Raw genomic sequence first — 24,137 nt, 5'->3', positions numbered from 1 at the left:
GACTTACATCTTGTATGTAAGCATGTAAGCCTGCTGTATTGCATGCACACAAGTTCAGGGGGTCTCATATAGGACAGCATGTAAAAATAGATCAGATGTCTTCAAAATCAAAACTAGCTGGACTCAGTCAAATAGAGTAAATCAGCTCAAGACGTATTTTAGCAATTATTGTTTACTATATTGTATGTAAAACACAAAACAAAAAGTGCGCAGCTCCCTCTTCACCTCTTAAGTAAAGTTTCTCTCTGCAAACCCAAGTACTGGATTTGGCCTTGGTATACAGATATTAAATATTAAAAAATTCAGATTAGGATCATGGGCACAAAATGCTGATTGTGACATTTCTTGTTAAAATTACAGTTTAGATGAATTGGATAACTAGATGTAACCTGTTCATAGACCAAAGGGCAAAGAATAAACTCAGAGTGGATGATCTCTACAGGAAAAGGAGGCGTCTCAGCCCTCAGTTGATCATAGTGGCCTCAGAGAAAAGCTAGGTTACTGCAGTGAGGCTCAGGCGCAGTACATAGTCCAGGGTCAGTGGAGCATCAGAACTCCAGTTTCTTAGAGGATTACAACCTGGAGTCTAACCTGCAGCTGTTTTTTACAACACATTTGGTGGTTTGAGTCCAGCAGTAATGTAACAGACAATAATCAATACAGGCCTGAACAAGGTTGTGTACAGAGAAGAGGCTGAGGCAGATCTACGGCCGTGGGGCAGAAATATTTGGAATTCAAAGATCAGGGAGGAAGAAAACAAAGGAGTCCAGTGGTCAACATGAACATGGGGCCTTATGAAGGAGAAGAAAGGATCCTGAGGTAAACCAGTGGAGTAAAGCCTTGAGGGGAAAAGAAATGGAACCAGCCTCCTACTGGTTGACCTAAGGAGGCTCCTGAGAGGACTGCAGAGAGCACAGAAACTAACAACAGGACAAGGGCAAGAACATCATCTCACACAGGTCCCTGCCAATGTGTAACTGAACTCTACAAATCAAAGTGCTTCAAAGTTCGCCCAAAGCCTTGACACAGTGAAGTCAGCAAGCACGACCTCCTGAGGATGATGCCTCCAGATTTCACCACAGCAACATCAGAGTCCAGACACAGGCACCCTAAACAGGCTATGGCTTAAGAAGATGGGGCCAAACTAAGCCATGATGTGAAGAAATCAGAGACAGAGTGCCGCTCTCAGGACCCCTTCCTTCACACACTGTGGTCCACAAAACCCATGCTGCCTGGTTCAAGCAAAGCCCTGTGACCACCTGAGGAGCCCTGTGAAGGTGAGGAGTTGGTCTGACTTTGAGAAGATTTATTTCAAACATCAAGGAATGTTTGCTTTTGGGGCTTTAATTATATGATAGACATTTATTTTGAACCCACATCATTTGTAAACTAACAGCTCTTGATTTGTGTTACATTACTTTCTGTGTAAAGACACCCTAAATCAAACATGTCTTTGATACACCTTACTTCTTCTCACCTTTATAAACTGCAGATCTGAGCGCGCTCTGACTGAGTAGTCAGGTACGTAGATCTGCAGGAAGGAGTTGAGCTGGTTGTTGCTGCTGCCCAGAGTTGGGGTGATCGCATCTATTCTGTCGCTCCTGTTCAGGGAGTCGGAGTGGTTGAGTCCAAACGGCCGAGGAGGGGATTTATTTTCTGTAAGGAGGTGATGAGAAACAAGAAAACAATCACATACTTTTTTTTTTTTTTTACAGATGGCAGCGTTTTGTGAACTCCAGCACTCCTACCAAGCCTCTCACTAGAAGAGTTTAGTGAGAGTTGATCACTAAGAAGAATTTTTTGCAGTCAGTGTTTTCTCTCCACCAAGCAACTGCATCTTTGTTTGAGGCCTGTTTCCTTTAGTTTGTCTACTCTCTCAGTAGAATTAGTGAGTGGCTGTGGAGAGTCATACCCCCAGCCCACCTTTTAGACCCAAAGGCTTCCCTGTCCTTGACCCCTGACCTTCACGTCACGGTACTTGCTGAAACATAACACTTTAAAACTCTTACTTCATACTCTCACTGTTTCAATTAGAGATGTTTCTATTTCACAAATATCATTGAGATTTTACTAAAGAATACAGAGGAATCAAAATGAGTGTCTTGTTGGTGGTTTTCATGTCAATCTGATGATGCCAGACATATCTGAAATCTGACCATGATTTAAGTGTTGTAGTCTAAAAGGTTTAATTGTCCAACTAGCTGTTGAGTGCTGTCAAAGAGTGAACCAGTTAGATTTAAAGTGCACTCCACTATTGTAACTTTTGTGTTGTGACTTTCTTTCAAACTACTGAGTTGTGGTACAGCTACAGCAGTACTTCAGACCCTGTGTGTTGGAGACATCTGAATGGAAATGTGTGTGAAATGAGCGCAGATGCTTGCTGTGATGTATGGAATTCTAATATCTTTTAAAGTCACAGGTGAGGGCACTTTCACACACCAGGTATTTGGTCAGTGGTTTCCAGTGCCGCTGCCCTCTGTGTACAACCACGTGGAGGACTTGTTCTTGTTTTTTATTTTTAATTAAAGACAGATTATGTTTTCCACTTCTTAAAGGAGCCTAGTGAAAATCACACACAACAAAGTGGAAACGGCTTGGCAAACGCTAATGCTACTGCACCGACTGGAATGTATGTAATCCCATGTAGGAATATGTGTGTGTTTGTGCGTGTGTGTGTGTGTGTGTATGCTTGTGAGTGTGTGTGCAGACCAAACACAGTTGGCCAAAGACCTGGCATGTGAACTTTTGCGGGTAAGTACTCTAGTTTCCAGGGGCCACAGGGGCCACTTCAATACAAAAAGCGCTGTGTCAATAATTTGCACATAATGCGTTAACATATACACAAACACAGTGATACTGGGATGTGTCAGAGAGGTGCTCTGTAGCTCACTGGTTAAAGTGAGCATTCATGTTAAACTGTATTTCTGAAAACGTGAGTGAATTTATGTAATGGAAGGATACGATAACGTCACAAACACACACGCGCACAAAGAGCCTTTTTTTTAGGGGGGTAGTTAGTTATGCAGTGAGTGTAAACGCTCCATGCACATGTGTCTGTTCATGTGAACATTAGTGTACATGCGTGTCTTCATGTGTGTGCACTCGGTGGTTGTCCAGCAGGGGGCTGTAGCTGTAGGTCTTGTTTATGTAGTGAGAGGGTCAGAGGTTAGGGGCGAGGGGGGCGGAGCTTGGGTCCACTTTGGGGCCTCCAGTGTACAGCACCATTCAGCGACTTGACTAATGGCTCAGGGGATGAGGGTGTTAAGTCTAAATCCAAGTTCTTTACTCTTCTCTTTGTTTTTCACTTTCATTGAACACATGAAAACAAACATACGTGTTGCATTCAGGTACAAAATGACATTTCGTTCACAAAGACTGAATTTACCTAAACAACAACAACAACAACACAAACTACACAGACTTGTGCTTTTAACTTTACAGAGAGTCTTCTATCCTTCTTTTCACTCTCAACCTTTACATGTGGAAATTACACTGCTATCAATTCACAGAGAGAAACGCCCACTGTACCTGGAGATCCTGCTAATGATTCAGCCCTGCTGACCACAAATGTGCGGGACAGGGACAGAGGCACTGTGGGAAGAGAGGGGACATACAGGAAAGAAAAAAGAAGAAGAAGATTTTTTAAATAGTAATAAGCACGAATAATGAACATTTTACCACCACTCATTCTTTTCACTTCTCCTGAGCAGCTGAGGGTGTACTCTAACAACGTGCCCCCTGATGAGCCAGGGTATATCTCATTAAACAAACTCAGTTCTGGTGACTAACTGCTGAGTGCCTGATTAAAATCCCAGGAAGGGCTTTCTGCTTTCTCACCAGTAGGTGTCTCTCAGATCCCACCACCCATGTGATAAAAAGAGGTGAAGGGGTTAGAATAGTACTGAAGTTTATGAATGAACTGAGAGCTGGGCAGATCAGACAGAGAAGATTTCACATGATGTCACTGTGAGGCAGCCATGATGGTCTTCATATTATCATCTTAATAAATATCCAACATGGTGCAGTAAAGCTTTTCATCAAGACTCTTAAAATGATCTAGAATTTGCACGTTTCGTCACCTGTGCCTAGTCTTTGTTTATGAATAATGTCTGTAAAGGTGAGCTATAAATAGTCAAATGCTCACAAAGCTGCTGCTCGTCAAAGAGACACTCCAGTTAACTCAATGAACCGCAGAGATCAGGTGTGCTGTGCTGGACTCTTACCTGGCGAGGCTGTCAGAGCCATCATCCCGTAGAAGGAGAACGGTCCTGCTTCAAACTTCATGCCCTCTTTTCCAGCCTCCACCTCCACCCTCCCCTGTGACAAACAGAGAAATGATGTTGATGAGAAATGTTGCCTCATCCTCTCAGACTGTAAATTCTGGCACACTTCATGTTGAAATAAATTTCAACTGTTGATCATCAGTTTTGCAAATATTTCCTGCTTGAACATGTTTATTCAATCTGCCCATGCGTCAAAAACAAATCCCTTTCCCTCGTTTCTTTTCTTTTTACTACTTTTAGAAAATCCCTACTCTGTTTAATAGCTTCCAATCTGCTCTCTGGGGCCATGACCCCACACATGTCCTCTGTGGACCTCAGTTTGATCCACAGCTATTTAATATTGTTCACTTAACTGAAAGGGTAAAAAAGCATGTTATGAATGTCAGTGTATTAGAAAACAAAGCTTTGACTGCTTTTAAATAATACTTATTTTGATACTCCTTTTTTTTTTCGAAGACTTTATTTTCACTTACTGATCAAAGAGGATCAACACAGACACACAATGCAACTGTTTTTCAAACTGAACTTAATATTAGATTTTTTTTCTTTCGTCTGTTTTTGAACAAACTCTTCTTTGAAGCAGGAGAAATATAGATACAGATACAACAGAAATATCTCTGTCACTAACATTACAATGACAGCACAACATAATTTTTGCTGAGTCGCTGATATAAACACAAACATGCTAAAGTTAAAGGTATAATACAGCACAGTACTAAACCTACTAAAGCAGTGATCTTTGTAGATAACTACATTTATAGTGAACACACTCTCAGAGATGTTAAGGCATGTGGTATCTCTCAGTCCAAACATTTGCATAACTAATGAGCTGCTTATCTTTGCTACTGCTGCTTTCTTTCATCCTACTCTGTTGCAGTACAGTCATACCATGCATACCCTTCCTGGATGCCTCCTGTGGGAACAGACTTGCAGTACAGCTCTGTCAGGAGGTCGGTTATTTTGCCACAGCCAAACTTCTCTCAAACACCCCTCACAGGTCAGAGATTAAATGCTGTTAACACGTCACACTACTTTGTTCCAGGTTGCCATTCATGTGAAATCTGACAAATCAATATGATCTCTCTTCTGCCACAATGACAGAAAATTTACAAGTGATTTTAAAGGAGAAAAGAGTAATCATCGTAAAAAAAATCAGCCAGAGTTTGAGTTCCCATTAGTTCCAGACAGACAAGAGCTATCCCAAGCACTTTGTCACTTTCTAACAATCATTTCAACAGCAAGGCAAATATTCTACAAAATAAAAGCCTGTCTGAGTCTTTCAATGAGGCTGAGAAATACAAACCACTGGAGGTAATGAAGTTTGCTTTGTGACGTTAACTTGACAAACTGCTATCACTAATGCTTTATGTTGTAACCATTTTTATAGAGACTGTGCCAACACAAAATACACAGTATTTATCTGGCACTGTTCTTTTGTATGTAGCTGCTTGGAGTCTGTACCATAAGATATCCATAAACAGACATAAAAAAGGTCTAATACACTTGATTTAGCTAAAAAAAATTAGACTACTAATGTGTACAAACTCCTGTCTCCTAGATTCATCCCCAGCCCTGATACCGTCCTATATCTGGCTTACTCACGTCAGGAGGTCTTCAAACAAAGACATTTGGAAAACAGAGCAAACAATTTCTGTTTAACGGATTTTTATTGAAGTAACCCTTTTTTGGTTATATTATGATTAGTGCTGTCAGGCGCTTAAAAATATTAATCTAATTAATTACAGGATTTGTAATTAATTAATCTAATTAATCGCATTGTAATCTCATATCTGCTTCAGGTCCCAAAATAAAGAATTTGAATTCCAGGACATTAAAATTACATTAAAAGACATTTAAAAATAAGGTGGGAATATACAACACATTTTTAGGTACCCTGAGGCAAAAGGATTATATTAAAAAAGTTTTATGGTTCTGTCTTTACAAAATCTACACAGTCCTGCGACTAAGATAAGCTGATTTGATTTTTAGGACGTTTTTTGCTTCTGTCACATTTTTACTCGATGTGGACTCAATTTTTACTGCAATATGAACTTCTTTACTTCTATGAGGTCAGGAGAACCAGGGCTAAAGGCTAAAAACTGTGAGGAACTATGCACAAAACACTTTTTTCAAGTCTTGGATCAAGAAGAGTGAAGTGTGTTCAGTTTTACATGCTCTGAACACACAAACTGTTACTCATTGGTGCAGAGCAGCCCCAAGCTGAAACAAGACACCAGGAAGATGGAAGCAAATTTTCAAAGAATTCTTTAGATTTAAATACCACACAAATATCGATCATTCAGGGCTTATTTAATGCAGTAAAGAGTGTAGAATTATTTGTTTTGTACAGAATTGAGCTAGAGCAAACGGTTGATTTTCTGCAGATTTTCAAAAAGGACGTGTGAATAAACGAGATGTGGACGGCAGTCTCTCGCTTTCCCCCGGTTTAAAGCACGATGCTTTATGTCAAGTGTGATACATTCAGAGACCGTCAGAAATTTGAAAATCTGACGAGAACACCACTTTTTCCAAGTAGGACAAACGGTTTGTAAATGCCAGACATTTGACAATAAGTGCGTCTTTGAACGCCCCGCGGGTTTGGGATCCAGATTAATCTGTGTTAATTTTTATAACCCGTTAATTTGTGGTGTAATTAATTAATCTAATTAACGCATTAAAATGACAGCCCTAATCATGATACTAATGGGTGGATTATGTTATAATAAACAGTTGTTTTTTTTTATTTGGAAAGCAGAGCCTTCAGCCAGGCTCTCTCTTCGCATTTAACTATCTGGGACCTGACACACAAACTGCCTATCTGAAGTTATGCTCCACTTATTCTGTGAACAGTCTTTCTCTCTCCATCTCACTATCCCTCTTCAAATTAATAACAAAAAAATAAAAGAAAAAGTTGTGCCATCACTAAACCTGCCTGCTTGAGTTTGCAGCAGCACTGCTGTCCTGGTATGTGACTTTTCTTTTGTAGTGTGGTAACGGTTGTGGTAGCTGCCGAGGCACAAACACACAGTTGAAGCTTCACACACAGACGCATTCAGACTCATTCAGACACAGGGCTCTGTCCCCTCTTTCTGAGATGTGCTGCTCTGCTGGAAAATGCCTTCACTTTGAACCTTATCGTGTCCACACACCTGCAGTATGAGGATGAAATAATCCACAGGCTTGTTCCTGTGGAAGAGGTAGTGCTCTGCTGCTCGCTTGTTCTTCTCATCGTACTTCAGCTCCTGGATGACGTTGGGATGCTTCAACAAGCGCAGCAGAATCTTTTCTGTCATTTGCACGGGTGAGAAAGGCTCGATCTCTGAAAAAGTAAAGAGAGAAAACAGAGAGGCAGACGGTAAGGAATGTGAAACAATAATTTCAGTCCAGACAATTAATTTTGGGGCTTATACCAATGTCAATATTTAAGAGTCTAAACATAGATTTATAAATACATCTTGATAACGTGGCTGGTGGCCTTTTTTTAACATAACAAATGACTGACATTTTTTGGACCTAAATGCTTTCATAAACTTTTGGCATCTCAGCTGAGAGGGCTGCATAATGAAAACACAACCTGATGATTAATGAAGAACTGAAGAAATGCCGACTTTATGATGAGAACAGAGTTTAAACATGTAACAGGAATCTCTACAAACCAAATCAAATATCAGTATAAACCCTGAAAGACACTTTTTAATTCTTGTTTTGAGGCATTTCTGTGCTACAGACCCTGTAACACTCCACAGAGAGGCAAACCGTACACTGCTCTCCCACGTTTGAACTTTGATGCTGTCCACACAGAAGTCACTTCTTTACTTCAAAAAGAGCTTTCAGTGTAAAATGTTTGATGCTGTTCATTTTATTTTCTGTCAGTGGTTTATAAGAGCCTCTGGGCAGCTGCTTCTTAAGTTAAAACCTGTCACTGCCTCAGACTTCACTACACTGCATGTGTTCCTCTTTTGTATGCTGATTTCATCCAGCAAGCCTGATTATGGTCTGTGACTGGAAAATGTTTTTTTTAATAAATATTTGCTTTTTAAAACAATTTCTGAGAGGGTTAACCATGCACATCCTTATGACCAGATGCCATTGTTGAGCAGGTGTATGTGGTAAAAAGAGATCCACTGATCTGACTGGGAGCTGTCTAAAGGATGTCTAAAGACTAAAGAGAAAAGATGATTAGCATGAGAAGACAAAACTTCCTGAAGCCCATCGTGTTGCTCCACATTTGTCTTATTGTGACCCACTGGTTAGGTCTTTCATACTCTTTTAATTCTTTTAATGCCTATTTTTATTATGTAAAGCACTTTGTCACATTTGTTTTGAAAAGTCCTATATAAATAAACTTTATTATTATCATATTATTATTATTATTTCATCTCATGAGGTTGGTCCTCGAGCTGATGGCTAGAGAAATCCAACCTGTCTCTTTCCTGCATGAAACTACCCACTCTCACCTAGTTTCCTGCTCTATCCACTGTCCTGTCCTCTCCACATAAAGACACAAAAGGCCTGAAAAAAGAATTTCAATCAAAGCTATCAAGAAGTCTCCTATGTTCATTGAATGAATGTCAGCACAGTGATTACTTAAAGAGAAGCTGGAGGTCCCAAGCTAAGCAATATATCACCGCTGCTGAAACCAAAAAGTCAAGCTGATAAATGAGTCCTACATTTATAAAACCGTTTCAGTTTACATGTATGCTTGTTCTTAGGCTGTTTTTTCTTCTACAACACACAGCTCTGTACACCTAAGCACACAACACACCGTGTCAGGCTAGTTTGGTGGTGTCTGGAAGACACAACAAATAAAAATGTGCATGAGAATGGAAATAAAAAATAACATAATGAGAACTACAGGAGTAGCTCTTTGAGTTAGAAAGTACCACGACCAGCAAAGGCTGAAATCAAACTTCAGTTTTAGTAATTTCCACAACCATGTCTTTTATTAGTTTTCTCTTCTTCTGACTTCAAACAACTCACTTCAGACCAAAAAAAGACCCGGACTTTCCCTCCGGCAGATGATAAGACACTGGCTGTTTTCCAAACCGCTTACTACACACGTAGTGCCAACTATTTTGACTGAAATTCAGTATGTAGTAGGTAGTATGCAAAAACTTGCAAAATGTGCAGTATGGCAAAAATCCCCGGACATCCTACTGATCCAAGACAATTTCTCAGTGTGTAATGGACCAGTCTAGCTGGTATACTGATTCCCACAATGCACGGCGCTTGTCTATGTGGGTGACAGGTTTTGGTGAATTACCGCTATCTACTGGAATGAGTCAGGATTATAACTACAGTACAACAACACTAATGTGAGTCGGTCTGTGAGATTGAAGTGAAGTGATGCGAAAGAAATGCAAGTAAATCTTGTTACTTTCAGTAACAAAAGAGTCGTTTACTTCTACATATTCATCTACCCAAAGTTTGTGTTGTACATTGACAATAAAAGTTAACTAACATCCATCACCTGTAGCTCCATTTTCTGAAACTGAAAAAAGAGAGTAGTATACCACAAAACAGACCCAACAGAACAGTTATACTAGATACTACATGCAAAAGCAGTAAGCAGTGGCTACTACATACTAAATCCACATGTATGTAGTTAGTGGTGGTTTGGAAAACAGCCATTTTTTATCATTTTAGTTTAAGCCGTTACAGCATCTGTAAGATCAAAATGACCAAAACTTTACTTTGGTACAACTCGGTATCACAGGTATCCAGATCATGACTGGTCTGCTTTAACCACCCAACGGGCCAATCAGCTCTTCCATGTCAGCAGCGGTGATATGTGTCAGCTGGCTCCACCACCAGGAACTAAACTCCCTAATAGCCTTTAGAGGAACTTAATCAACACTTAGCTGCTAGGTCAAAGTTCTAAAGCAAATCCATCTGCAGCGAGGTGTAGTCAATCTTTCTGCTGAGGTCCAGCGCTGCTCTGATATTCTGCAGCCTGTTCAGAAATCCATTTCCCAAGAGAAAGCGGGTGAAATATTTCACATTTTACACTAAGTATGTGGACTTGTGTGAGAGCCCTGATCACAGGCCAAAAATGCTGGATGTGATGTCACTGAGGAACGAGTGTAAGCAAACAGGGTGGTGTTTTTAAAGCTGTGAGCTCAGATCCCACCATGTAACCCTCAGTGCATGACACGCAAGCAAATAGATGCTGCTCGCTTTTTTTTTTTTTTGCACTCTCCACAGACATCCCATGCTGTACTCCAAGAGGCCTTCCACCACTTCACACACACACACACACACACACACACACACACACACACACACACACACACACACACACACACACACACACACACACACACACACACACACACGAGTGCTCACAAGCACCAACACACTTGTTGCGAGTCCTCACACAACTCATTCCCTCACACCCACAAACAGCAGATACTCATTCCACACACATACTCACTCCTCCTTACACCCACTTGCCCAAAAACTGAAAGCCGGCATGGGCACATGCACACACAAACAGCCCAAACACACATACACACACACACTCTCCCCACAGTGAGGGGCTGAGGGCACACTGGGGGAAGTCAAGCAGTAACGCAGCCCACTTGCCTGTTGCTAGGAAACGCAGGGTAGCCAGCAGAAGCTGAGGTGATATTTTAACCTTCATTTCATTGTCGGTAGGCTTGAAGGCCGAGAAATCCTGTTTCCTTTCCCGATGGGTGATTTTCTTCTTCGTCTTGTTGTCAGCTGAGGAGGGAAAATGAAAAGTGGAGTTTAAGACACTAACTCAAACTTTTTCTGCAACAGGAAAAGTCAATCCACGCCACTACACAGACACAGACTGAGTCCCCCCGGGTCACAGGGTGACTAAACTTGAGTTACCCAAAGCTTATTTCTTTTTCGGGAAATGTGGCTGTGGCGTTCTTCTCGGAACTAAAAGAGAGCTATAGGGGGCTACAATGTTAGCTTACCACATTCTTAGCATTACTCACAGCCATATGTATTGGCGTAATGAACAGACTGGCATATAATCCACGTCTGCGGGCAAAACTGAAACCTTTAAAGGTCCAATGGTGCAGGATGCTCAAAGATTGAAACTTAAAAGAAGATTCACAGTTGTAGAAAGTTCAAACTTTCAAAAAAATGATTTAAGTGCAGATTATTCCTTTAAAGTGTCCTAAACTTTTTATCAGCTGCTTTCTCAAATTTTGATTTACACTTTGAGTTTAGCATCAGAACCACAATAGGAGGTTCACTACCAGCTTAAAGTTTTAGGAAACCCCAAATTTCATGTTTTTTAAATTGAAATTTAAGCATTTCAAGTCCAATGAGCAGCTTGAAATGGTACAAAAGCAAATGTTAAACTGTCAGGAGTTACAAAAGGGAAAAGTTACATGAAACTGACAAAAAAAAATGCTTTTTAAAAACCTAAAGCTTTTCTGCAGCAGAGATTGATTAAGAGATTGATTCATTTTTACAGGTGTACCAAGTTTTTTTGATTCCTTCAAACCATCTCTGTCTGTATAAAAGAAGTGCTGGAACACAACATTGTACTAGACCCTTATGGGTGAGCATTACTGATCAGAAAGTAGTGTATTGTTATAAAAATGACAAGGAACGGCAATCAATAATGAAAGAGAGACAGAGCACCGCAACTTTTCAAGAAATAGGTCTATCCGACAGAGAAATGTCACAGAAAGTCAAGGTGAGTCGAGTTTCCGTCAGCATCCAAAGACAATGAGAAACTGGGGAAACTCTGACAGGAGGAGGTCTGGAAGAGGTGAAGCTTTAACAGGATCAACAGACAAGTTTCTGAGAGCCAACAGCTTGTATAATGGGCGCTCACAGGACAACAGTTTCAAAGAGGTTTTAGTTTTATTTTCAGTTTCAGTTACTGTGAAGAGAAGACTTTAGACTGATAGACCAAGCTCTGTCAGAATGACTTTAAGAATAAAGAAGAAGATAGTCAGCTGGAAAACGTGGAGGGCACTACCAGCACCGTCTCAGTCCGACTTAAACCTGATGGAGCTGGTTTGGGATGAACTGGACCGAAGAGTGAAAGTAAAGAAACCTAAAAATGCCTGGAGTGTGTTCAGCTGTTATGTCTGCCAAAGATGGCAACTTTGATGAGTCAAAGGTTAAAAAAAAAACATATTAAATGACTGTTTTTTAAATTAGCTGTTTATTTCTTCTATACTGCCATTTCTTTCAGAGTAATTTTTAATTAAAAATAAAAGGTAAAATTGGGGTTTTGACCAGTACCGTAACTTTCAAGACTTTTAAACTTTGTGAAGCACGATGACAATAAAGGGTGACCCAGCAAAAATCAGGATGAAATATCTTAATTTTTTGCATGGAAATAACAAAATTAATTGAAAATAGACTAAAAATTAATTGATCAAAAAAATTATCAGTCATAACCCTGCTTTTTGATCTGCCTGCTGTCCTTGTTTTGTGTCTCGTCTTTTGTTCCCCCCCCCCTGAGCCCTTCTTGAGCTCCAGCCTCCCAGAGTTGACAAACTTCTTTCTGTTGAAGTCATTGAAGTTCCACAGTCCTGACATTTGCTTGAGAGAGGTCGTACTCCTGTCTGCCATTCAGAAGAAACTCACAGCTAACATGGCTCACTGCTGGTTGCAGATTAGCATGGTTGGCAACAAGAAACAACAAGTACCATGACATTGCAGTCCGAGGGTGTCCTGAACCATTTTTTTCAATCAAAGTAAATCTGGAAGAAATATATCTAATGATACTTTAATTTGCATGTTTGTCATGTTTCGTAAATGTTAATATCATTCTCTGTAAGTTCCCCATGGCTCTCCTTTTTTTTTCCTTCCGCACATTGTTTTTTTCTTTAAGGCACACAATTCAACTTTTCGTTCTGCTCAGCAGTTTTGTTGCAACTTATAAGCTTTATCATGCATCTGTTTTAAAATGCAAATCTATAAAAGTTAACATCGTGCCATCTGTTTAGGCCCTGACAGCAGGGCTGATAGCTGATACGCACTCAGTTTGTAAAAAGGCAGATATCGACTAAGGAGTCAGTAAAAAGTAGATTAGGGGTTCAAAGAAAGGGAGCAGAGAAAGAAAAACAACTCTAAGTAAGAGCTGATGACTGGCAATTATGTCACTGGATGAGGATTCAAAATCGCACTGACAGCATTTGTTTTGAAATGACTTCTTGGGATATCAAATCTTTATGGTAAACGTGGCTGCAGTGAGTTCCTTGTTTACACCTCAAGCTGACGGTAATGTGCTAAAGGGCCTCAATGTTTACTACCTTTACTTAGTTAATCTGTTTAGTGCTAAGCACAAAGTGAGCAGATGTTTTTCTTAGCTCTTCCACTAAAAACAGTGGACACACTACATCTGATGATTTGACAGACTCAACTTATAAAAACTATGAAAACCTCACCCTTAAAGAGACACAGCAAAGAATATAAGTTTAATCAAAATGCAATAATGAAAAAACATTTCAATTCCAGATAAATCACACACTGAGCTGTTTTGACACATTTCTTGGAAACGGGACTGTTCAGAATAGGTTCTCAAGCCCAAAAAGGAGATTTTTACAAATTTTTTAAAAATTCACACTATAACACACAAACCACATTTTGTGCGTTCATCCAGTCCAAGAAAGACCAACTTTAAATCAGTCATCATAATTGAGCAAATTAAGGGGGGGGGGTCCAGGGGGGTCTAAGATTCCCTAATTAACACAAGTGACCCCCTGGACGCCTCAATTATGTATTGTTACTTTTTTATCTTTCTATATGTGCAATAAATAAATAAATAAATGGTCGTGGGTTCACAACTCTCCTCTGCTCTTTGTATCTTGCACAGCAAAGCCCTGATGCGTGTGTGCACATACAGCACACTCTGCATAGGGGATAGAGAGTCAGGAAAAAAAGTGTCGCAACCACAGCACACTAGTCATCCATCATACTCTCTGCACTTACTTCTGATTTCAGACATTTTCCTTTTTTTGTTTTTGTTTTTCTTTTGTTTGTTTTTTTCCTTTTCAAGCTACTTCTTTTTCTTCTACCCTGCAACTCTTTGGCACCCCCCAGGGGGAGGTGCACCTCACACTTTGAAAACTACTAGTGTAGAAGCAGGAACGTCAACAAAATGTGTAACATGATAGGTCACAGAGAAAAAGAAGATCCCTAATGCTGATCCCAACAACTGGGCTTGGATAAGTGATACGCTTGGTTTTTAAAACTAAGTCTCACTTTAAGTCTCACAGAAGTATGAGCCTGAGAAGTAAACCTACTGTACAAGTCGGTCTCATCCAGGATCTCAGACTTTATGATTTCTTCAATGACGTCCTCCAAGGTGACAATACCCAGCACCTCGTAGAAAGGGTCTCCTTCGCCTTCATTGTTCACCCTCTGAACTATGGCCAGGTGGGATTTTCCTAGAAAAACACACATGCACACACAGAAACACAAACACAGGTTATAAAGCTAGGGTCGTAAAGTGATAAAGAGGGTTACATGTGGGTCAGGTGGTGAAGGGAGTACAAGGGAAGCTGACAGGGAGATTTACTTCAAAGTGAATCAAGTTCAGTATTCAAATACACACTGGAGCAATAAGTTTGTAGGGGACAGATGAATCAGTGATGACACTAAAGCTTGTTTAAAGCAGCCAAACAGAACAAATCATACACATAAAGTGGAGGAGATGCTGATTGCTATCAGTTTAGTGGCTGGACATGTAGGAGCTGACAGTTCACGTGCTGAGGTGTGAACAATGCCAGAGAAAATTTGAAAAGCCAGAGACCGACAGTTATCATATACGTGAGTCTCCTCAGCCCCCTCTCCCTCCACATCTATGTTCCCAGGACCCTCCTGCGTGCCGTACAGTCTGAAAAAATAAAAAGAAACAAACTGCCATGTATGCAGAGAATACTGTCAAGCAAAACGCTAAACAAATTCTTTGCCTTTTCTCAGCTTGTGATCATTTAAAAGGAATTTTCCAGAGGCCCAGGCTAATATTAGCCCCTGCAAAATGAAGTTTCCATTCCGCCCTGGCGATATTCTCACCGAGCGAAGGAACAGACCGGGCGAAACCTCCGCTGTGTGATCAGATTGTCTCGAAATGGGCCGTTTGCATGCAGATACACAGGACGTAAATAATGTAGGACGTCAGTGTGCTCGAGTGTGCATGAGCATGCACGTGTGTCAGAGTGCATGGGTTGTGAGTGTGTGTTTCTTGAGAACACAGGTAGATCACTGAGCTCAGGTGCTGTTTAAGCGCATGTTGACGACTTTGGTGCAGGCGGGCACAGAGTGAAGGAGCTGAGAGCTGATCCCAGACAGTGTTTTATTGCACTGCAGCTCACTGGTCCCTGACAGGGCTCTGATAGCACTGTGATGAGCAGAGGACAGAGCCGGAGAGTCTGCATGTAAGGGCGTAATGCACATTAGATGCAGAATTGAAGCTTTCAAGTAATACACTCAGGTTTCACTGAATGAGCTGGCAGGCTAACACCCTCAAAGAGAGGTATTAATAATGTAAACACCAAATATCCAACATTAAAGAGCGCCTGCTTAGAGCAAACACTACTCATGTCTGATATTTAAAGTGTACGTGGAGAGTCTTCCCATACCTAAGTTGTCAAATGCACGTTGAGTCTGTTGCTTTATCACAGAAGGTTTAACTAGGACAAACACAAATGGAGCCTCAGAGGGTTACGGCAATCAGGCCTCAAAAGTCCTTGAGCAAGCAATTACTCTGAACCGCCCAGAGAGAGAAGCACAAATGGAGTTGCCAACACAGCACAGCGCAGTGAAACAGATCAATGCTCACTTCTTTCTCTCTAATGGCATCCACTCCACTCATGTCAGCTAGCTTCATCAACAAACCTCCAAATTTAGGTCTGTGGGCAAAGGATATCATTCTTAGAGACAGTTCAGTCTTGGAGTGTGAACTAGAATGACCTGAGCAGGAGATATCTAAAAAAAAGGGCCCATGATACATTTTATACATTTCAAATGATTGGTTCAACATTAAAGAAAACACACCAGCTCCCTTTCACTGAGTTAGATGAGAATATCTACTGCAAATAAATACCACGACTGAATAGTTTAATATGTAGCTTGTTGGCTGTGCTGAAACAAACAGTAACCCTGATACTGTAATGTGCTAACACCTACTCTATGTATTCCTACAAATAAAGCATGTATTGCTTTTGACGTGCCAAGGAAACAGCAAAATATTACCTTGTAGTTTTATGTGGTGAGGGGAAGCACTCCACTATTTTCTGTGACCAGCAGTAGACTGTATATCATTCTGTGTGTTAAAGGCAGGGTTGGCAGAAAAACTAGCATGAATTTGTTTTTTGTTTTTTTCTGAAGCATCTCGTCAGGACTCCTCCTAGCCCCTCCTCCCACTCCCCTTGGAGCTCCTCAAAAGCAATGCCCCCGCTCACATGCACGAGCAGCGCTAATTCGCGACTATGATTGTGAACGACTGAAAGACGGACTCAGCACATCATTTTATGTTTTGCGCTACGTAAAGTCATGTCTCATTTAGAGGTAAGGAATCACCAAAACGTTAAAACGTAAAGGTAAAAAACAAATAAACAAACCTGTACACCGCTAATCTCGGGACCACTTATTGAGTCAGGGGCAGTGCGCACTCGTGAAATGTACGCACAGGAAGAGGGCAAAATGGCAGGACGAGATTTGATTGGTTTAACAGATTGGATCCTAATCCGATGTGATTGGCTGATGTTTTCCTGGGTTTTCTCCTGTAGATAACTAATATTATTCATTTTCATTTAAGAACACATCATGTATTTCTTGCCATCGGGACATGTATATCATTTTAACCAGTATAACAAAAAGTGTATCTAAATCTAACTACCAATTTTACCTTTAATATGCAAAATGTATATGTTGACATATTGAGCTGGCGGATTCAAGGCATGCAGAGAGGTGATCAGACTGAAAGAGAAGTTACGTTAACACCCTTTCCTCTTATTGGCACACGCCTTTAACACAGATAAAACGTCAGCTCCCCCTCAGGTCAGTACAGTCCACAACAGAACAGGTTCTTGTGTCAGTTTAAAGCAGACACTCACTGTGTTAGTGTTTCTATAGCTTTTTCTCACCGTTCCTCCCCTCTGCTCATCAGGTGAAGAACAACGCAGGAGTCCAGATTTGTCAGTACATCAATCATCTTGTTCTCATTAAATGACAAATAAAAGGTCAACACATGATAAGAAGTGGCTGCTATGAAGGGAAAAAAAGTTGTTTTTTGTTGTTCTGAGCAATGTTCCATGTGTTGTGATGAAGTTGTAATAAATGTTATGTCATCAACATTCAACATTTTTATTCTAAAAATGTGAAGCAGAAGTGCTTAAAACTGCAAATTCTCTGAATCTGCTGGAGGCTGGCTGCAGAAACACCATAAACAGACACATCAAGCTAAAAAAGCCAATTTTCACAGCAAATAAATAATTAAAGAAATAAAGAACAACAGCAAAAAAAAAAGGTTTGGGTCTGAGTAACTACTCCCTCTATCAGTACAGGCTGTATGGCAGGGGCGGCTAACCTGCGGCTCGCTAGCCACATACAGCTCTTTGCCTTTCAGTGTGCAGCTCTTTGATCCATTCATTAAAAAAATATTATATTGTTATAAGTAGAGGCCAATCAATCTAAAATATTGATATATTAATGACAGTGTTGTGATCAGTATTGATCAAAACTTGGGTGATAAGATTGATACTTAAGTTTCAGTTTCTTTTCTCTACATTGCTAATGTGCTCATAGCTGTCTAGATAGATGGAACTTTATGTCTTCTGCGGTAAAAACAGAAATTTGTCTTTGACACTGTTCCAAGTACGAACTGAAACACACTTACAAACACAGTAAAAGTCGCTTTGAACATTTTATATCATTTTGTTTATGTGTGAGAGGAAGTGTGTTTTTGATGTGGCTCTTTGTAGTACCATGGTAATTTTTTGTGGCTCTTGGTCTCTGACTGGTTGGCCACCCCTGCAGTATGGGGACGTTATTTACTAAGTTATTAAACTTACGAGCGTTGCCCATATAAGGGCATGGCTGACTTGACAGACAGGCTTTCTTTAAAGAGGAGAGACCCACCTCTTTACCTCATCTCAACTCAAATAAAGCTACAGTAAGTTAAGCATTAGCAACATGGCTCTGTTGAGAATGAGCTTAAAAACATCAAATCTAAAACAAAAGGGTGACATCACACATACTATATCTGTATGTTGTATAGTCTGACGGTTTCACTGAGGGTAGGTGCTCTGTAAAGTTTTTATACAGTCTACTGTCGGGAGCAGTAACTTCATTGAGTCTCTGTAAAAGTGAGCTTTTGGGCAACTAATCATTATCATTTTAAGCATACAGAATTATTTCTAAAAATACGGAATTCAACTGTATGAAATGTTCTGACAACATGATACGACCAGCCATAAAAACCTTATCACATAAAAACAACAACAGACCCTCTCAGATGCAGTCCTCCCTGTGTGTGAAGGAATTACAGGTTTAGCTTTATCAGAAGGAAAGGAAACAACCAATGGGAATGTGTGTCAACAAATCCTCACCTTTGAGGCCCAACCTCCGACCTCTATGTAAGCCAGCTGATAAGAGGTGGAGGACATCATCGAGATCAACACACAATCTGTTCGTCTTTCAAAGCAGGCATGTGCTCTCTCACACACACACCAAACACACACATGTCATAGTGCAAGTCATTTGTTTGACAAGTTAAACTAATCCCATCAGGATGTTTGTTCACATCAAGAACACTTTCCATCACCTCCTTCAAAGGAGGAGGTGCCTTTAGGGTTAACCATTAGAGATGACCTGTTGTAAGAGCTTGAGAAAAGGCTGCATGGGTCAAAATAACACATATGAAAAGAATGACAGGAGGAAACAGCTTTTCTGGAGAATTGACTCGGCAGGTTTTTGAAAATTTTAGAAGTGATTTTTTTTCCAAGGCTGGGCTGTAAGGATAAAGTAACACAATTTGGAGGGAACACACAGAATTTAACTGTAAGGATGATTACTGCTTTCCTGGTTAACATTTCCTCTAACATCACCAGAAGGATAAATCCATCTCCAGGTGTGGACTCGAACATCAATAGATAAACAGCAGTATTGCTACAAGATGATGAGACCTAACACTAATTAACTGGTGAGTGATTTAATAAGCTTCACTTGATGGGACAGACAGGGACTATGAGAGCAAAGAGTGGGGAAGAAATCCAGCAAAGGGTCACAGAAAGGAGTCCAACCAGTCATCTCTGTACAAAGGGTAAAACCGAGCGGCAACCGCCGGTCTGGGAATATGAGACAAAAGGAAGTGCTAAAATCTGCTGTTTTTCGAGTGTTCGCTTGAGGCTGGCTCTGGAAGTATCGGAAGTCACATACACACCAAGCCAAAAAAAAGCTGTTTTAAAAGCAGAAATTAATGTATTTACAGTAGAGCTGCACGATTATCGCAATCGCTATCGCAATCGCAATCGCAATGTCAGCACATGCAATTCAGATTTTTCTCCATAATAACCAAGCAAGTCTGTAGACTCATTATGACTTTTTTACTTTTTTTTATTAAATCGCAAGCACAATCGCAGTCGCAATATTGTCCACCTAATTGCAAATCGCACCTTTTCCCCAAATCGTGCAGCACTAATTTACAGCCTGGTTCAAAAAATGTCTCCTGTCTGAATCACTAAATTCACTACCGGCATCCACTGTACGGGGGGTGAATTTTTTTCAAGCCCGGCCGTTTGGAGGATAATAAGATCCCGAGCTCCCCCAATAAGAGGCACAGATGAGGGTCAAGTGACCGACAGGCGCCCTATGGCTGTAGGTGAAGCCCTTGCCACTACCAATATGGCTGCTATAGCCGATGTACTTCATTTTCTGTTTCAGAAACAGACAGGTGACGTCGGCAAGACTACGTCCATGTTTTATACAGTCTATGGGTAAAACCTAAAACCACCGGCTAACCAACACCCCTTGTCCTCAATCAGGCAAGTTTTATCCATCAAAAGTTTTTATCTATGCAAATTCTTCAGCACACAAAACAACCACCCTTTTTCTCCATCTTCCAACAGTGCACTTTGTGCAGCAACTTGCTGAATAATGTGTGAGTTTGTCAAGTTTTTTTAAAGTTTTTAAGTTTTAGCTGAAATCAGTCCTGATAACTTTTATACCTGAAAATTTTATTGATCTTCCCATGTATCAGTCCGTCTTTATATCTTTTCAGCTTTTTTTACACCTCTAATCAGAGAAGGCAGTACGGTGGAAACTAGAACAGGGCATGACATGTGGGAAAGGGGCCACAGGTTGGATATGGAGCCCAGGCTTCCGACTCAAAGGCCAGCCCTCATCGGGCATGAGACCATAAGAACACTTTTTAATATACACAGTGGCCTTATGTACTCAATATACTGATATACAATATACAATATACAATATTCTGTACTGCTTATCCTGTTCAGGGTGGCTGGAGCCTATCCCAGCTGTCATTGGGCGAGAGACGGGGTACACCCTGGACTGGTTGCCAGTAAATCACAGGGCTGATACACAGAGACAGACAACTGTTCACTCACACACTCACACCTTGGGACAATTTAAAGTGACCAGTTAACCTAATGAGCATGTTATTGGACTGTGGGAGAAATGCACGGGGAGAACATGCAAACTCCACACAGAAAGGCCCACTGGCCAAGCTGGGAATTGAACCATTGACCGTCTTGCTGTGGGGCTGCAGCTATAACCATTGTGCCTCCGTGCAGCCCTCATTAGTCATCGTCATTAATAAAATGACACCACAAACAAACAACACTGATACCACAAACAGTACAACTGATGCAAGTGACAAAAACAAATGGCAAAATATAAGACTAAACATAACAAAGAAACACTGACAAGATATGAAATTCAGTCAAAAAAAACAGTTATTAGCCATGAATTTAAACCCTAAACACAACAAAACTCCAACAAGACAATAGGGATGTCCCGATATTACATTTTCACTTCCGATACGATACCGATACTGCAGCATTGAGTATTGGCTGATACCGATATCAATCCGATACGATATCAGCATTAAACATACATACTTTATTACTTTTTCTGTAGTATGTCTGTCATGTTAGAAAAGGCTTGATTAAGTGATATTATTCAAACAAAGAACAGTAGTCAGCAACAGTAGGTATGAGGAAAAACTGACCCATTTATTGTTAACCAATGGGTAACAGAAATTTTAACATTAAGCATAAGAATATTCTAGTAATTGAATAAAATGAAGAATAAATTAGAAAACCCAGAAAATAACCTTAATAAATTAAATAAAAACAGCAGGAGCGGGGTCTGAAATGGACTGCTTACATCGGAGTGCTTATATTGGAAGTTTTAGATGCATTCTGATACGATACCGATATTTGTTTTTTTGCTGATATTGGACCGATATCTGATATCAATATCGGACTGGGACACCTCTACAAGACAATCACATGGACAAAATTACCAAAGAGATAACACAACGTCACAAATACACTAATGATACAACCAAAAAGACAACACCAACATAATCTGACATCCAACTGAACCTATATATATATATATATATATATGTATATATATATATATATATATATATATATATATATATATATATATATATATATATATATATAATCTGTCCACCAATAAGTTCTGGACAACCCCACTAATAGGGATTGGTACTGAATTAGGTACTTTTACAGGCAGTAACCAAATTCTGTCAAAAGTACTGAGTAGCAATTCACACAAAATCAAAAGGTACCATGTTTAGGTACCTAAATGCATCCTTGAGACCGTGAAGACGACGAAGAGTGGGTGATTACATTATGTTAAATTGAAAAGATATATACTTTATTTTTAAAAAATGATATTATTTACCACATAAATCCCAAAAAGTACAGAAAATTGGTACCGTAGAGTACCAATACAAATTGCTAGGTACCGGACATCGGTACTGAATCGTTTCAAATGGTAAACGTACCCATTCCTACTTGCTAAACACAAACGACACAACACAGAATTCAAAATCCATCATTGAAGGCAATTAAATTGAAAACAGTGAATAATCAGTAACACACAGGCATTAACATAACAACATTGTAACCAGACAGCCAAACCCATCAGGCAAAGACAACTGTCACAACATGATCCTGTAAACACCCACTGTATAGTTTAATCAATGTTCACTGTCATGTTTAGTGCAGTGTGCTATGTATGTATGGCACTGGTGAGAGGAGAATGCACAAACTCCTCAAGGTTTCAGAGGAAAAAGAGTCTGTTAACATATCCACATATGAAAGTGTGTTTAATGATTCGAAAAACATAAACACTCAAAACTTCATTTATTTCATAAGCAAAAGAAACCAGAGGTGCAAGTTTTTGACAATGGAGACAACAAAAAAACACTGCCCATAAAAAATCATCTTCTAGGGCTGTTAACTACAGCTCTTTGGTCTATTTTGGTCTCGGTCAATGCAACAAAGATACTCATACACACAGACACACACACACACACACACACACACACACACACACACACACACACACACACACACACACACACACACACACACACACACACACACACACACACAGTTGTATTCAATACAGTAGCTTCAGATCTTGTCTCGTGTCCCACAAGACGAGTGCATTCTTTCCAGATTCCCACAAAGGCAAAATTCAATATATGCAACAAAAAAAAGGAAAAGAAATCAGCTTCTGTCTTCCATAAATATATCACTGACAATGACAGCCTGTTTATTCATAGCTCCTTAGCTGCTGTTGAGGCAGTGGGTTTTGTGAAAGGCAACTGGAGGTAGTCTGACCCTCTGGGGCCTGGAACTTGGAAGCGGGCCACAGGAAGAGTGTGTCCTTGTGAGGACCAATCGTCTGGGGTCCTATAAGCCACCACTGCTGCCTGACATCTGGGGCTGTCTAGCTGGACTGAGGCTGAATGCATGCTGGGCAGTCCAGCACAAAGGCACACTGCACACATCCGGGTCATGGGTCAATTCACTTTCAGTTTCTGAGTTTGAAAAATGAAATGCTCCAGTCATTAGAAACCTTTTTGTTGTAATTTCCAAACCACTTCTGAGGATAACGGTTGTGTCAATAAACCTGTAAAGGGCACATATCGTACAGGGCCCCAGATTGCGACCAATTTGGTTGTGTATGCGGCACAAAATTTTAAGAGTACGACCAATATTTTTTCTCGGTCGCACTGGTGCACCTGACGCGACAGAGAGAAAATGTTTTTTATTTTTTCGCAAGCACATCATCTCTTTGTGTTCTCCTGTGACTGGACAGGGAAGGGTCATACCAGGGTCTAAACCAACAAGAGACAGAGCTCGGGCGGTTCTTTCCCTCTTGATTGGCTGTGATCCTGTTCATTCACTGCTCTAATGTGCCTGTGTGTTTACAATTCCTTTCTGCTCTCTTTAGGACAGAAGTTGTAGTTTGGCTATCTTTCCTCTCATTCTTTAAAAACCAACAGGTTTTCCCCAGCTTCTGGTGAACACACCTGAAAGCCTGTTAGCGTCATACCACTGACTATGTGCCTCTGTGCAGGGGCGAGTCCAGACTTTCAGACTGAGGGGGCACAGTGAGGGCAGTGGCAAAGGTAAAGGTGACCAGGGTGTGCACAGTACACATTATTAACACATTATCACCATTTTTCCACTTTAACTTCACTCTCTATGTTAACAACCATAAGTATATATGATTGCATAGATATTACAACCAACAATGATTTTAGGCTAATAAATTCAAAGCAGTTTTTAAGCCCAGATTAAAAAAAAAAAAAAAAAAAAGATATACCTTTAAACTACA

At 40.3% G+C, this 24,137-nt stretch overlaps 1 protein-coding gene across 1 annotated transcript in view; it reads right to left on the bottom strand.

Moving 5' to 3' along the window:
* cnnm2b (cyclin and CBS domain divalent metal cation transport mediator 2b) overlaps positions 1–24,137 on the bottom strand; it is a 57,613-nt gene that overhangs the window by 3,914 nt on the left and 29,562 nt on the right. The window contains exons 2-7 of the mRNA XM_074688320.1: positions 14,531–14,674; positions 10,869–11,006; positions 7,433–7,602; positions 4,224–4,317; positions 3,529–3,591; positions 1,478–1,656 (exon numbers count right to left, since the gene is read on the bottom strand). Of these exons, the coding sequence (XP_074544421.1) occupies positions 1,478–1,656; positions 3,529–3,591; positions 4,224–4,317; positions 7,433–7,602; positions 10,869–11,006; positions 14,531–14,674 (788 nt within the window). The remainder of the gene's footprint in view (positions 1–1,477; positions 1,657–3,528; positions 3,592–4,223; positions 4,318–7,432; positions 7,603–10,868; positions 11,007–14,530; positions 14,675–24,137) is intronic.

The sequence above is a fragment of the Halichoeres trimaculatus genome, unplaced genomic scaffold (assembly GCF_033239565.1).
Source record: "Halichoeres trimaculatus isolate MK-OKI-2021-1 unplaced genomic scaffold, fHalTri1.1 fHalTri1_scaffold_2, whole genome shotgun sequence".
In the NCBI taxonomy this organism is placed as follows: domain Eukaryota; kingdom Metazoa; phylum Chordata; class Actinopteri; order Labriformes; family Labridae; genus Halichoeres; species Halichoeres trimaculatus.
This window is presented reverse-complemented; position numbering and strand designations above follow the sequence as displayed.